Below are 16,656 nucleotides of genomic sequence, written 5' to 3' on the forward strand. Positions count from 1 at the left end.
AATATTGACCCCTTCCTTTCTTCATTGCAAGCAATTTTAAACAATGCGAAAAAATTTGAACAGCAAATTATAATGGGAGATTTAAACATTAACACTATCCCTGACTACCACCGTCAATCAATCGATTATCTATGTCTACTCACGGAAAATGGTTTCACACAGACTATTAACAGCTTTACTCGTGAACAGGGCTCGAGTAAATCCTGTCTTGATCACATCAATGTAAAAAATATTAACTTTATTGACACTTTTGTTATACACTCAACTATTTCAGACCACTATACAACATCTCTTTGTCTTAAAAACAAGCCTCTCCCTTCTTCGAAAATTAAATACGTTGCTAAAACTAATTTCAACAAGTTAATTGAGGACTTGAGCGCAGAAAACTGGCTAAATGTTCTAGATAAATCAGACACTGACTTAGCCATGAAAGAATTTATTATCAAACTACACGAGTATATATCAAAACACACAAGTAATATAACCGTATCTAATAAACAAATTAAATTCACACCATGGATCACCCTGGGGCTAGTTAAATCGATTCACAGAAGAAATCATCTTCATGAAAAGGCAAAAACATATCCTGAGAATTTGATATTACAATGTTATTATAAAAAATATAGGAATTTGTGTAAGAAATTAATTACATCGGCGAAAGAAAATTATTATAAAAAACTCATTTACGAAAACAACTGCAATCCAAAACGTTTTTGGGATACCTTTCGCAACATAACCAAATCCAAAATCAATAAATCTTCTGAAATAAAATCGCTATACATTAACACATCAAACTCTGAAGTCCCCAAAGATATGGCAAACTTTGCAAACAGTTACTTTTCATCTGTGGGTGACACACTTGCGAAAAAAATTCTCGATAAGTGTAAGAAATCAGAAACCGCTCTCGCCAATTTAACTATCCCTAGGATCGGTCACAAAATAGACTCAATCACAACTTCAACTAACGAAGTCATGAAGATAATTGACGACCTTAAGTCATCAAATGCATGTGGTCCCGATAAGATTTCATCAAATCTTCTAAAAATCATTAAAGTATACATAGCCATACCGATTGCGTTCATTGCGAATCTAAGCTTTAAATCAGGGAAATTCCCTAACCATTTAAAGCAGTCAATCGTCATTTTACTGCATAAAAGTGGGGACAAATCACTGATACATAATTACCGGCCTGTTTCCTTGCTCAACTCTGTCTCTAAAATTATGGAGAAAATTGTAAAGAACCGTCTCATCCTCTATCTCGAAAATAACAACATCCTTTCTAGTAGACAATTCGGCTTTCGCAAAGGTTTAAGCACTGAAAACGCCATCGCTAATTTGACAAAAATCATCTCTAATAATCTAGATAAAGGTAATAAATGCATTGCACTTTTTTTAGATCTAGCTAAAGCGTTCGACACTATCTCGCACAAAATTCTGCTGAATAAACTACAGCGAATTGGGATACACGGTCAAATTTTCAAGTGGTTTGTTAGTTACCTAGAAAACAGGAGCCAAAGAGTGGATATTAACGGTACTCTAAGTGATCCAGCCAATATTAAATATGGCGTACCGCAAGGAAGTACACTAGGTCCCATATTGTTTAATGTTTATATAAATGACTTATGTAATACTTCATTTGCAGACCACATTATTACATTTTCTGACGATACAGTACTTTTATTCGAAGGCAAAACCTGGAATGAGTCTTGCATTAAAGCTGAATTTGGCATAAACAAAGTTAAACAGTGGCTAGATAGTAATCTCCTCACTCTAAACTCGGATAAAACGAAATTCATCTGCTTCAGTTCAACTCAAGCGGGTCAACCACAAGAAATTATCAACATTAGAATACACCATTGTTACGACACTATTACATGTAAATGCAATACCTTAGAATGTGTGGACAATATAAGATACCTAGGAATTATCATTGATAAATTTCTGAGATGGGACAAACACATAGCCTTTACTTCCACAAAGGTCAGGAAACTTACACATCTGTTTATAGCAATAAGAAATATTCTATGTCTAAATGATTTGAAACGAATTTACTTTGCAATGTGCAATTCCATACTAGACTATGCTTCCTTAGGTTGGGAGGGTTGTGCTAAAACCATACTCGATCCCTTAGCTAAATCCCAGAAATCGCTTATAAGAGTCATACTGAAAAAACCTTTCAGGTACCCCAGCGATTCATTGTTCGCAGAGTTTCGTGTTCTTGATGTAAGACAATTATATATGAGGAAAATCATATTACATACTCAAAAACAGAGGCACTACTTAGCTTCCGTAAACCACTGTCATAATACAAGACATGCAAAAAAAAACCCAACAGTTCCGCCCACCACTTCCTCATCTTTAGCACAGAGACAATTCTCATACTTAGGCCCTAAACTGCTCAATCTCATACCTGATGCATGGAAGGCAAAGAGTACTAATATTCTGCGTATGCAGGTAAACAATTGGCTTCTGGTCTTGGGGAGAGCTGAATGCGAGAATATGCTAAAAAACAGTAATTAAATTGTAAATTTTGTTTTCTTTACATTCTTCTTTACATTTTAACTTATATTGGTATTATATTAGCATTACAGGAACTGTATTTTTACATAAAGAAAGTTCGAAAATTGTTCAATTCTTCGTGATATTTTTCCTTAAAGGAAAAGTTCCTTCTTTACTTTCATTTTTTATTTTTTGTTATTTTTCATTTCCTTGTTTTATCTTTTAATATTTCTTTAGTTTATTATAGCAGCTAAACAATAGTAAAAAAAAAAAAAAAAAAATGTCGTGGTATAACTGAAAGTATACTAGATTATGAATATACATTTGTATTACTTTACCAACAGAATTTCTTGAATTCAGTTTCATTTTCAAATTCATTTTCTTGTTTTTATCTATTAATATTTCTTTAGTTTATTATGTCAGCTAAACAATAGTAAAATATGTCGTGATATAACTGAAAGTATTCTAGAATATGAATATACATATGTATTTTTTTTAACAACAGAATAGTCAACACTATAATTTACTATAATTTTACATGTAAAAACATTATCATATTGGAATGTCCTAAAACGGGCAATCGCCTAGTTGGACATTTTAAGTTCATTAATTGTATTATGTAATATTTACAAACAAACAATAAATAAATAAATGATCAGTGCTATTATTGATATCAACTTGGGGTAGAATACCTACTGTGCAGTGAATATATTCGGTTCCCATCAGTGTTTTCTTACCCAACCCAGATGTTGTGGAAGTTAAGTGTGAAACAAATCATCTCCTGTGAGTAGTGATGTATAAATTCCCGGGAATTTATTTCAGGGGAATATTCCCGGGAATATTCCCGGAAATATTCCCCTGGACGGGGAATTTTGGGAATTTTGATTTTAACAACATAATACCTCAAAAAGAATAATATTTATTAAATAAAAAATAAAATATACACACACATGGTACATATAGAGCAGGATAGATCCATAAAAACTATTCCCATATAATATAGGAATAGGATCCAAGAGAAAAATAACAAAAAAACACCGATCAAAATTATTTTAATGTGAGTAGTATCTCTATATAATTGTATACTGTACAGTATTAGTAGCCTATATACACTTTATGCTAGTAAACGGTACATATAAAAAATCAATCATAAAACTGTAAAAATGACACAACTTCACAAATCGTTACTGTTCATCTGATGATACCGATTGGACACTGACACTATCAACTTCGCTTCCACTTTCACCTTCATATTCTTCTTCTTCATCCGACCCGGACGAAGTTGTTGCCGACTCAGGATTATCTACGTTTTTTCTTCCTCAGCACAGTCGATTGGATGTTTGCGTTTGCCAGTACCAGATAGGTTTGAAACGTTATGATGCGAAGAAATCTGCTCATCCGTGGCAGAAAGAGTTTTTTTGGGAGCAACTTGAGAGCCTCTTTCAGAGGAAAGAAGTTTCCAATTTTGTGCCACAAATGTTATTTTCCCTGCTCTTTGAGTTGTTAGACGATTCCTCTGTGTTGTATGAATGCGACTAAACGTGCTAAAAGATCTCTCAGTGGCTGCTGAAGTAATGGAAGCAGTCAATATTCTTATGGCAACCTGTGACATATCAGAACATCCGCACATCCCCTTCCACAAGGTCACTGGCATGATTTTATCGACACACTTCCATAGGAATGCCTTGCTCCATGATTCTTCTTTAGCACTATAATTGGCTAAATCAATAAGAACATTTGCACTATCAACAGTATCCATATGACTTGCTACTTGGTCAATGAATTCAAGTTGCTGTGCGTGGCTTAGCAGATATCCTTGGGAACCTGGATCTAGTAGGGCAGCAGCCAGATGTATTGGAGCAATAGCAAATTCTTTGCGCTGCGCCGCCTTTTCCAGTATTTGCTTCTCTTCGGCATGTGACAGTAGAGACGCTGGAAGAGTTTTACTTAGACTGCTCTCAATATCCTCAAAAGCATACAATGCTTTGTGTGTAAGTGGATCGTCTCCCTCTAGCTGTGTAATCCAGGAAACAATCGGTCGCAGAACATCGGCTAATGATGTCACTCTTGTCCAGTAAACATCATCGTCTAACAGGCTGTTCTTCATATCACGAGGTAAAGATGAGGCAGCTTCGTTTACTGCAAATGTTTGCAGGCTTACTTTACATGCTAACACTCAATAAAGCATCCAAGAGAAGTGTAGAAACCATTTTATTAAAAATAAAATAAATTCCCCGTTTTCGGGAATTTATTTCAGGTCGGGGAATATTCCCGGAAATATTCCTGTTCCCGGGAATATTCCCCGGGGAATATTCCCGGGTCTACATCACTACCTGTGAGTGAAACCAACCAGCAACATCGTTGACAAACATCAAAGGGGTAAGTCGGATTCCTTCCTTACTCCCTGTTCACCATCTCTAACCATCGTTGTGTCAACTTCAAGTTCACAATTAATTTTACAGTCCATTCTTGATTCGCCTTGCGATTACAGCTACATTGTACCCAAGGTTCGTAGAAAATATAAACTTAATGTATTTCTACATTCCCTTCTCTGTCAAATCCTCTGGAGCGGGTTTAATCATCACTGTGTAGAAGCGGTCAGACTCAAAAACGCAGCTTACAATGGACTCCAAAAAATTGGCTAATTTTATAACCTTTCAGAATGCCGAAAACGGGCAAAGGACTGCAAGAGAACTCTAAATAGAGCTAAGAGCGACCACGATAAAATAATTGCCAAAAAAAACTTGCAGACTGCCCCACCGGTAGCCGTTCTTTCTGGTCGCTCGCTGGTTCAATCGGGAAAAACTTCTGCAGAACTACTTTCAAGATTTACGGAGAGACTCCTCTTTCCATTCCGCACTGCGGTTTTCAAATGAAGGAACCAAACCAAATCATTCTGAAAGTCCCTGTAAGAACTAGCAATGACGAAATCTTCAACAAACTTTACAACATGTCACTTAAACAATTCTATTCTAAGACAATACTCCCTTCCATTCATAAATACACAACACAAGAAATAACAACTAACACATATTAGAAACACTAGATACCTAGAGGATAATAACATCCTAAGCAATCGGTAATGGCGATCTGCTTGGAGAATCTCAACCCGCCTCGGGATGGATACCTCCAAAGCCTTTGATAGGGTCTGGCACTGGGCGCTTGTCGGGAAGTTATCATCGTAGGTCTGCATAATTAATGCGGACTTTCTCAAGGGAAGAACAATTTTAAATCGTAATTGGCGGATCTTCTTCCTCTCCACAACAAATCAATGCGGGGGTGCTACAAGAATCTGTGCTGTTACCAACGCTATTTTTGGTTACACAACAACGATCTTGAATTGTTGAATGTTCACCAATTCATTGCTACGCTGACGACAGCACCGTTCAGGAGGGTTTTTCACGTATGATCTCCGAACAGCTCGGGAAGTTTTAACATAAAAAGTTGACCTCCACCTTGAGAATGTTTGTGCTTGGGGTAAGGCCAACCTGGTCAGTTTCAACGTCTCAAAAACCCAGGCGCGTCTGATTTCAGCTTGTAATGATCTGCACTTTTCAAACTTTTCTTTCTTCTCTTTCTACGATAAATTTTCTTTAAGTCCCATTGGCAACTTTTCCATAAGGCTTTGATTATGTATTTACCCAGGGTAGGAATATCTTCCCTGCCGTCGGTACAAGCCTTTGCTCCTCTCTTTATTACACATCCCTTCAAGTGTGCGCTTCCTAGTTTTTCTACGTGATCTACGACCTTGAACGTAATCATTACACGTGACGGTTCAGTATAAAAAGGTTTCACCGAACGTTGTGTTGGTTTTTTGTTTCTCGGTATAGAAACCTAGTTATCTTTGTATGTGTGTGGTACCCCTCGGTTCTTTTGAGATAGAGTAAGTTGAATCCATTACCGCTGTGTTTTAAAGCCATTTCATAAACCTTATTTTCTAAGTCGCCTGCTCTCCAACTAGCTACGTGATTCTTTCTGTCGTAGGGTAATGTGAGTATAATAAAGTGTTAGATTTTATATATGTGACATACATACGATAAATTTATGGTGTTAGTTGCCGGCGCCATCCATGTATATATTTTGGGAGGGAAGGGAGAGGAACGGAAATGAAATTTTTCAAGCTAAGTTGGCTCCTCCTCTTTACCAAACAAATCTGATGGATGATAATTTGAACAAGGCGATCGATATCTGCGTGTCTGGATATCCGAACCAGCCGGGTCTCCTCTTGTTCCAAATTGGAAACCGTCACGCCAGAATAAAGAAAACCAGGTCTCCTCACCAATTTCAGAAATGCCCCAACCTCATTGCACCTCCAAGAAAATCTACTTTACTGAGTGTAGAAGGGGAAAACCATGACATCCCTTGTCACGAATCTAGTCGCGAAAATGTGACACGTAAGGTCCTAAGTTACATTCCACCTCCAGAAAACGCTGTAAATTCCTCGTCGTCGGGAACTTACATCCCTTTCTAGGTCAATAACATAGATAACACACGACGATCTTTTCGACATTTAATCTGCTTCTATTGATAGGTTGTGTGCCTATCCATTCAGCCAATTATCATGTGAGATATATGTAAGGTTTACTCGAAATGCCAAATTTAGGATGAGGACTGTCTGTATTTTAGTATTTGGTTCCGGTAATTATTTTATGAGGTTACTAGCATCCTCGTGTATTAGGTATGGGTAACTTCTATTGAATATCTATCCTCTCAGGTAGGTATAAACGGATAATTGGTTTGATTTTGGCATTTAATTTTATGAGGCTGCCTACTTCTCGAAAGGGACCTGTTGAGAAAAGTTGTTCGGTTGGTAGTTTTATTTCGGAGATTACCATCTCCCTCTTTTGACTCTAGATTTGTTTTTGTGCATCCCAATTTGTAAATTAGAAAGTCAAACAATATATGAAAAGTATCAAATTAGAAAGTCAAATAACAGAAGAAAAGTATTCATTTTTGTTCTGTCTGGTTGCATCCGATCGCTTTCTATTCGGGCGGTCATACGCAAGCAAAACTTCCCCTTCGACTGACTGTACCTGCGTCTTGTCCCGGCTGGTGGTGATCGCCGTTTTAAATGGCACGCCAGTGTTTTGGTAGGTACTTTGTAGATAGGTGTTTTTTATACTGCGAGTTTATATTGCTTGGCCTAATTTGTAATAAGTACCTATTTTAATGTTTTCGTCGGCTATTCAATACCTATCGCAGGGACAACGCCACGATTTGATTTGTAAAGTTTTTAAAAGAATAACAGATCGGCAGTAGGTAAATTCTCAATATGACCCTCGGTCCGAAGCATTCCCGTAAAATAAACGTTATCGGCCTACATATGAAAAGGTCGTTGGCCCGTTCCCCACTCACAGCTGATAGATAATATTGTCTGGCACATTCCTTTTTGAAACATTAATTTGGGTGGCAGGAGTTGTAAACTTGGTTTCTGTTGTTCGGATGAATCCGTCCTCTGGAATTTAATAAATAATATTAAAAAACTCACCCAGTTAGACATCTCCCAATCTTAGCGTGAAGCTTACCTGGTTACACACTAAATAGCTAAATCAGTTTAGTTTTACGGTCTCCTCCCTACAGGCATTCCATTACATTAATCATTTTCTCCTTTTAGCGAAATCCTTGAAATTTTTTCAATTTTTGATCCCCTCCCTAAGCCTTTAAAAGGGTAATTAAATAATTCTGTAAATAAAATTGTACCTCCCTAATCTCTGTCAGGATTCGAACCCGCAGTTTATGATTTGTTTGATTCTCTGGTTTACGGTCTCCGTGGATAGAACGCCATCTCGCCAATCTTTAATTCCTCCCTAATCCGATCAAACACTTCCTGCCTTTAAATACGTTCACTCTGTTTTAAACGCAATCATTATCATTATTATTTCCATGTTTTTAAAACAAGTAATTTAGTTCGAACCGTATACGAAATCACGCTTAAATCAACACAATTTTATAACACAATCGCGATCGCACAACACCTAGCGCCCCTGAGGTGATTTTTCACAAAACGGCGCTCTACAAATTATCCATTCATTATCACTGTTAGAAGTATCATTTCTATCCTCACTGAGTACAACCACTTTCACTTCACACAAACACCGGTTCAATAATATTTCACTTTAATTCAATATTCAACAATACTTTCTAACACCATTTGAATTCACTAATTAAATGTAATTTCACACATCACTTCTGATTTGTATTGATTTCTCGGAGCTGTCAACGTATCCAAGTTCAAAAACCGACTGCCCCTCCTGCGATCTCTTCTTTTCTCCCTTCCCGTGGGAACGTGTTTACTTCAAGGCCCGCCTGTCAATAAATCTTATGTCGTTAGTCTAAACGAAAAAAATTTTGGAGTACATTCGTTTAGTTTATTTATGTGATTGTTCAAACCATCACAAGCTAAGAGGCAGATCAGTAATTGTCTGATGCAATATTATGAAAGCACCCTCCTCAATAAAGACTCCATCGAAATGCTTCGAGTAAGAATTTCAGACTAGCTCCAATTTTTTTTTTTCTATAATTTTTTTTATTGACTGTGGAAGTGGAGATATCATATGACAAGAAGAACTGACCGGAATAAGCCCTAACAAAGAACTTAAGGGGCAGTTCTGTAGTAGGGCCAGCTACAGAAAGAAATTCCCGTTGCTTATCCTGCTCTATTTTCATTTGGTGTAATACCTCACAAGGGCGCCCCTGTCTGCATAACATTAAGACAGAGGAACTATACCCGCCACCCGGTTGTTGGACAGGCAAGGTAAGGGAATCTTCTTACGAAAAAGAGAAATGATTATCATATGGGACGTTAATAGTTTTAGGAAAATTCAATATTCGGCAGGCAGGGGGTCTACGGAAAAAAATATATTTGGCAAGTGGTCTACGGGGCAAAAAAGTTTGGGAATCTCTGCTTTAGAGGATATGTAAAAAAATATATGTAGCTTTTTTTTTTAAATATTAAATTTTGTTTATATATATTTTTTTTATTAATCATTAATCAATTTTCCTAAATTCATAACGTGAATTTAGGAAAATTTAATCAATAAAAATTACAAATGAGTTCATATATATAAGCTAAGAACCCTAAACGAGTCAAACAGCTCCGTGGTTGGAATTATCGATGGTTTTCTTAGGATGACTTTCAAAATTAACCTCTGAACCTTTTCTACAGGTGAAAGGTTAGTTTTGAAAGTCCCTCCCCTACCGATTATACCATATTGTAATATGGATTGGGCAAGAGAAAAATATATAATTTTAATCATACTGGATGATAGGATTGTTCTTAATCTAATAAATATATATTAGTTTTCTTACTCTAGTTATAGTATTTTTGATTTGCTCCCTCCATTTTAATTGACTATCAACTATAACACCCAGATACTAAATGCTATTTTTTCCCGTTATGGGTGAACATTTCACATGATTACATTATTTTTTTTTATTTTCACACTCAGCAGAGTGGATTTTAATTCGAACATTATTTTCAACGTTTTTTTTCTTTCAACGAGAATGGGATAAAATATGTTTTCTCGGTGTTTAGTGACAGGCAATTTTGGTCAAACCATATTTTTAGAGTGTTTATGTTGGAATTTGCTATCCTCGTTGTTTCCTCCCATGTTTTTCCCTTTGTTATCAGTACAGTTTCATCTGCATACGATATGATATCTCCAGAGATGTGCTTTATTTCAAATAAATCCATTTCAAATGGAAATGCAAAATGGGTATGTTCCATTTTGCATTTTAAATGCTTTTCTCAATGCATTTTCCATTTTAAATGCTTTTTTGCAACATTCTTCCTACTTATCTCCACTCATCTTTTTTTCATAAGCCCCAAATATCAGTTGGTCCTCAACCTCGCTATGAGAGATAATTTACATTTGTCAAGTTGCTCCCTGGTAGGAGCCCTGGGAATTGAGTGATACCATTACAAAAAATACTGAACATGGGGCCATGACGCTGTAATATTAAATGTTACATCAGTTTTTATGTTTTTACGTTGGCAACTTTAGTCCCGCGTAAATTTTTTGTGGTCTCATAATCTGTAGTAGTTGTGTTTTTGGATTTACCATCATTTAATATGTTTGTTCTACATTGATGTCCATTATTAAATGATAAAATTGTTTAAAAATTCTATAATTATTTTAATTGTTTGACCTGAGAAACCATTATGCATTTTCAATGCATTTTGAAAATAGGTATTTTGCATTTTGCATTTGAAATGCTTTTCTAAAAACCATTTTGCATTTTGCATTTTCAAATGGAAAAGTTTTGACCCATTTCCATTTTGCATTTCAAATGCTTTTGGGTACCCATTTTGCACATCTCTGGATATCTCCAACTATTGGGAGTGTGAACATATTATTTACATAAATAGTAAAAAGGATTGGACCGATGACAGTTCCTTGCGGAATGCCAAAAAAGGTGGTTTCGGGTTCACTTAAAGTATTATTTATTTTAACATATTGGAGTCTCTCATTTAAATAACTTTGGAACCATGATAGCGCTATTCCATCTATTCCAATTTGCTTTAGTTTTTCTATTAGTTTGGAATGTGATATGCTATCGAATGCCTTGCGGAGGTCAATGAAGATACCGAGGCACTTTTCTCCATTATCTAACTTTTGCATGATTGTCGATGTTAGTTTAGCAATTGCATCTGCTGAGATTGTCCCTAAAGTTAAATTGATGAGGACTCATTATTTTTTTGTCTTTTATGTAGTCGTTAAGTTGTTTCTTTAAACAATGTTTTCATAAAATTTTGCTATGTTTGATGTAAGAGCTATTGGACGATAGTTGGAAATATTTTCTTCATCACCCGATTTAAAAATTGGGGTTTTGATAGTTTTCTTATAATTATTTGGGAATACACCTTTTTTTAAACTGGTGTTAATTATATGAGCAATTGGTTTGCTGATTTCCTTATGTACGGCTTTCAATGTTGTAACCGTTATATTGTCGTATCCAGGACTTGCTGATGCTTTTAAACTTATTATAAGATTGACCCCATGTTGGAAGTCAGTGTTAAGATAGGTTAAAGCCCCATCTTGGTAATGAACCAAGAAGGATTAAGATATGCTAGCTCAAGGTAGAACAGGTGAAATTCTAATTCATCAAGGGTGGGGGACTCTCAGTTCACTTCCACGTCCAACCGTCAGTATATGGGAAAGGTCACTTCAATTATTACACGTAATACAAGTGGGACAAGGTTTATTTGAGTAGGATACAATGGAACACATATCAGTTTTAAAGAACACATATTAGCGTTAAAGAACACAAATTAGCTTTAAAGAACACAAACTATAATCGAATTCTCTCTCTCCCTCAAGAGGATGAATCGGTGTCTATGTGAATTTACGGTTTTGAACACAATTGAAGGGAATATTCTGAAGTTTGCTTACTGTGCGTCGTCACGTCGTGCGGGTCGTTCATGCCCCATTTGGGCAGCGATGTATTGATGCACCCGCGAATTTAACGATAGAAAGACTCCAACGGGCCGAATATAAATAATGAATCCGAATCATGGTTAAGAACGGTACTGCAGAATATCGATTACATCAATGAGTCGGTTTTAAAATGCGTGAAATACGGGGAATTCGGGTATATTACGTCATGCTCGAGAGCATTAATAATGCCAAGCGCGGGACGCTGCGAGCGCGACTCGAGCTAGCTGTGAACGAGGCCGCGGTTGATTTTTGACTGAGGGCTGCACCTGCACGTGCAAGCGTCGGCCGCTTGACCATCTGGCGTGTTTTGTCCGCCGGAGTGGGGATAAACAAATGCTGCTACAGGGTGATTGTACTTTAATATAAATAGGGGTAATTGTACTTCATAACAATATTTTCAACATCTTTGTCAGTTACTAAAACAAAGGTTTGGAAACCTTCCCCAGAAAATGTGTTTTGTTCTGGTTGGTTAGTTTGTGTATTGTCAAGGATAATATTACGAGCAAGGTTTGTTCCAACATTTGCAAAATAATTATTAAAAATATTACCACATAGTTTTGGGTTTTTTCTGTGCCAATGGTGATTCCCTGATATGAGATTTCCTTAGGTACTTTTCGATTTGTGTTTTTGTTGGTTATTGTGCTGATGGTCTTCCAGAATTTTTTGCTGTCTTGACCAGCGTCTTTTATTTTGTCACGAAAGTACTTTTCTTTTGTCAGTCTAATTAGGAGCGTAAGTTTATTTCGGTATTTCTTGAAAAAATTAACGATTTTTTGATTTAAATATCGGGGTTCTATAGAAACCCGAGTAAATCTGGCTTCCAAGAAACTGGGCGTCTTGTTCAGGTCTAACATATTCAGCAACCAGCTGCTAACTCTCTACAAATCTCAAATACGCCCAAAAATTGACACAATGTTGGCATGCTGAGTCTTTTCTACAAGTATTTTAATGGAACTTCCGCTCTATGGAGCTAGCAAAAATGATCCCTGACGTACACGAGCAGAATACCCCTTTATATTTTTTGTTGGCTTCATGAGAACGAGCTGCTTCTTCGACTCTTTTTTGTGTAAGACGGCTCGTATGTGAAACGAGGTACCAGCGTCTGTTTTTCCTCCTTCATATAATCCGGGCCTCTTCAAGACCCGCATTAACAAATCCCTTCCTACAGCCTATTACAGCATACTACCTAAACCCGCCTCACAACGCTGCCCAACCGGATGGCAACATAGATCCTAGCCTTTACATTGTACAGACAGGGCGCTCTTGTAAGTTGTAAATAAAAAAATTTAAAAATGCAATTTAAAAACAAAATATGCAGTTGAATCACCAAAGTGATATAAATATTTAAATACACAGTTCAAATTTATTTATTTATTTATATTTATTTATTTATATTTATTTATTTATATTTATTTATTTATATTTATTTATTTATATTTATTTATATTTTAAATGCATATTTACAGAATAAAAATATCCAATAACAAAGATACATTATACAATCACAATTGCCTAATTAGCAATTTAAATTTAGTAATGTTCAGGTGGAAAATGTCGATGTCAGAGGCTAGTGAGTTTAGAAGGCCTATCATTCTTCCGAGAGGCATTGCTGATGGTAAGTTAGTCCTACATCTCGGAAGAATGAATGGTTTGTGTCTACGCGCTCTTGCGAAGTTATCAGGGACGTAAAATAAAATTTTATTCAAAATTTCTGGATTGTTAATGTGACTGTTCAACAAGTTATAGGCCATCATCAGCAACGCAGCTTTCCGCCTGTTGACAAGACTATCGATACCTAGCATTCCGGAAAGGAAGGCTGATGGGTATAAATAGGGATAGTACCCGAAGTCTCTAAGATAAAGATGACTCTTACTAGTCCAGTTTTCTTCCATTTTCTAAAATGTCTGAACTTTCGCTTTATATCACTAATAATTTCATTGGAAAACCATTGAGGATACTTTCTTTCATTCTTCGGAATGCGTTTCATTTTGAAGCACATATCGAAATAATTATTAATAGTAGAATAGAAATAGTCTACGGCTAAATTAACGTTATCAAAATTCATCAAAAGTTGCCAATCGTGCGATTGTAAGTGATTAAAAATCTGTTTAAAATTGCCATTTTCGAATTTCAACCCTCGCATTTTACTCATAAATTTATTATTATCATTAACTGGTTCATTTTTAATTTTTTTTTCATATATAGAAACTCTACGTCCAGTGATGGATGGTAAGGATCTTCGCTAACTAGCGAAGAAATAGACTTGTACACATTCAAATCAAAGTTACTCACAATTAAGTCTAATGAACGTCCTTTTGAATTTAACACAAAGTTTTTGTTTTACATTTGAAACAAATCCAATACATACGAAAATTCAGAAGTAGTGTTTTTGAAATTTAAACACGAGTAGAAATTAAAATCACCTATTAGCAGTATTTTTTTGTTATTTAGTAATTTGTGATTTGAGATAATATTTTCAAAGAGGCTAGTATACCTTTCAACAGGTGATGCCGGTGGAATGTAAACAATACATGTGTATATTTTCAATCCATTTAAATTAATTTTCAGCCACATATTTTCTCCGTCAGTCTCGAGATGTTGAAGTCTCTCGGCACGAGGTCCATAGCAAGCATTTATTAGAAAACCTAAATTAAACAGTTGAACTTGCGTCAAAATGATCACCGGAACATATTTCAGTTGACCTAAGTGATAAAGAAGCATTTTTCTAATGCTTACTTTGATGGCTTTACACCATTTCTCCCGTGGTAAGTTTTTATGTACGTTTCTTTTCCACAATATATCCGACACAACATTTCCGAATATATCCGAATTACGAATAACCTGACAGTATTGATAACCTCCTACAACCACCACAGTAAGCGGAAAATTTTGATTGTGTCGTGATGTAGGATTTAGCCAACTGATGAATTGAATGCACGACGACGCCTGGGTGGGACCGGAGCGCCCAACTCAGCCACTGACCGGTCGACTTGTATTTTTGTGCAATGGTTCAATTCAATAACATTAGTAACGAGATGCTAACATTTTAACTACTGTTCTTCAATGTTAAAAGCGGTTGATCTTAAGAATAAAAAACGTTTCGAAAAAAAATTGGCTTTTGAGACTGTCACATCGTCACACGTCACATCCATAGATTTTGTGCGATTTTGGGAGACCCGAAAAATTAGAACTTTGAAAATCATCTCAACTATTAAAACTAACGATAATAATTTAAAAAATACTGGTGTATAAGTTAGAATGTCAAAAAAATAAAAACGGAATGGGATCTTGGATCAAGCTTGGCATTCACTGTCGTTAGGTATTTTTGGTACTTACTTATACAAATTGTCCAGGGGTAAAGTGCACAAATATCCGGAGGTAATTCTACATGATGGTAGAAGTAAAAACATTAAAAATTCTGTTTTTTTTTTCAATACAAAAATATTTTTCCATATAAGAATATTATTTTCTCCCTGCAAACCAGAGGCGGATTTGCCCTTAGGCCTATGTAGGCCCGGGCCTAGGGCGGCCAGATATTAGGGGCGGCCAATCGTGACAAAAAGTCACATATGATAACAAGAAATTTCTTCCTAAGTACCTAAATATTCTACGTACGAAATAGCGGTATGCAAGAGCGTGTTCACACACAGCACACAGCGCGCCCCCACGCTCCGCAGCCGCCCTCGCCACACACAGGAGGCTTTGAGTAAATATTTTCCCTCACTTCCTATGTCATCTTAGGTGATGCTGTGTGGAGGGTCTTTTTAAGGAAGGGAAGGATAGGAAGTTCTGAAAAGGAAAATGTATGAGCGGTGGGTAGAAATCTGGGGATTAGTGTGTCCAGGAGTGACATACGTATGAATACATCCCTCCAACTGCGGTGCAAGGCGATGGGTCAAGATAGTCCGGCTGGAAAGGTCAAAAGGCCTCCCTCACCCAGTCTCTCTCGATCCGGCCCGCCACGCAGCAGGTGGGCAGACGTATCCGCCGCCAAGACCTGGACAAATCTCACCCCATGAACCATGAATGATAATGGCAGGAAAATTAAAACGGTTTTGACCCTAGGAACTTACTGAAAAGTTTGGATACTCCTGGTCAATATGATGGGTACTGAGAAAGGGGCGGCTACATGGTCTGGGGCCTAGGGCGGCCAAGACTGCAAATCCGCCTCTGCATACACTGTTGTTATTTTTGTTAAAAATATAAATATTCGTATTAAAATAACATACCGGGTGGTGGTTATTGGAGAGATTTTATCGTTGATTCGGTGGTGGATTGTATAACAGCATTTTCATCAGTCGAAAGCGCGAATAAAAATTTACATCATTCAACACTTTTAACTTTTCACTACCTTATTGTTCACTCTTGGTCTTCGCATTATTGACGCCCGCGACCCGTCATATGCTTCTGCATCTTCAATTCTGGCAAAATCTTCAATTAAATCCATTTTAAAGTAAAATAAACAATGAACTCTAAATAAAGCTGTAAACTTCACAGCTCTCAAAAGTGTCAAGTTAAAACGTACTGAAAGGCGATAGATAAAAAACTCGGCCAACTTATCGGATATATAACCACTATTAGCTGCTTCGAGTACCATTTAGTAAAGAGGGACTTTATCTTAAACATAAGCGTTTTTGAGCGATGATGAAAATCGACAAAATACTTTATCCTATGCATAGTGCTTCAGACAGCCTATGATCAAGATGGTAAAATAATCCCT

General features: G+C 36.5%; 1 protein-coding gene across 1 annotated transcript in view; it reads right to left on the minus strand.

The window, feature by feature from the left end:
* The window catches only part of LOC149422586 (gamma-glutamyl hydrolase A-like), a 32,982-nt gene extending 20,788 nt beyond the window's left edge, over window positions 1-12,194 (minus strand). The window contains exon 1 of the mRNA XM_089633381.1: window positions 11,892-12,194. Coding sequence (XP_089489507.1) covers window positions 11,892-11,929 — 38 coding nt within the window. The 5' untranslated portion in view covers window positions 11,930-12,194. The remainder of the gene's footprint in view (window positions 1-11,891) is intronic.
* Window positions 12,195-16,656: the final 4,462 nt, after the last annotated feature.

Source organism: Hesperophylax consimilis, chromosome 7 (assembly GCF_061612785.1).
Source record: "Hesperophylax consimilis isolate HC1 chromosome 7, BYU_Hcon_1.0, whole genome shotgun sequence".
Taxonomy (NCBI): Eukaryota; Metazoa; Arthropoda; class Insecta; order Trichoptera; family Limnephilidae; genus Hesperophylax; species Hesperophylax consimilis.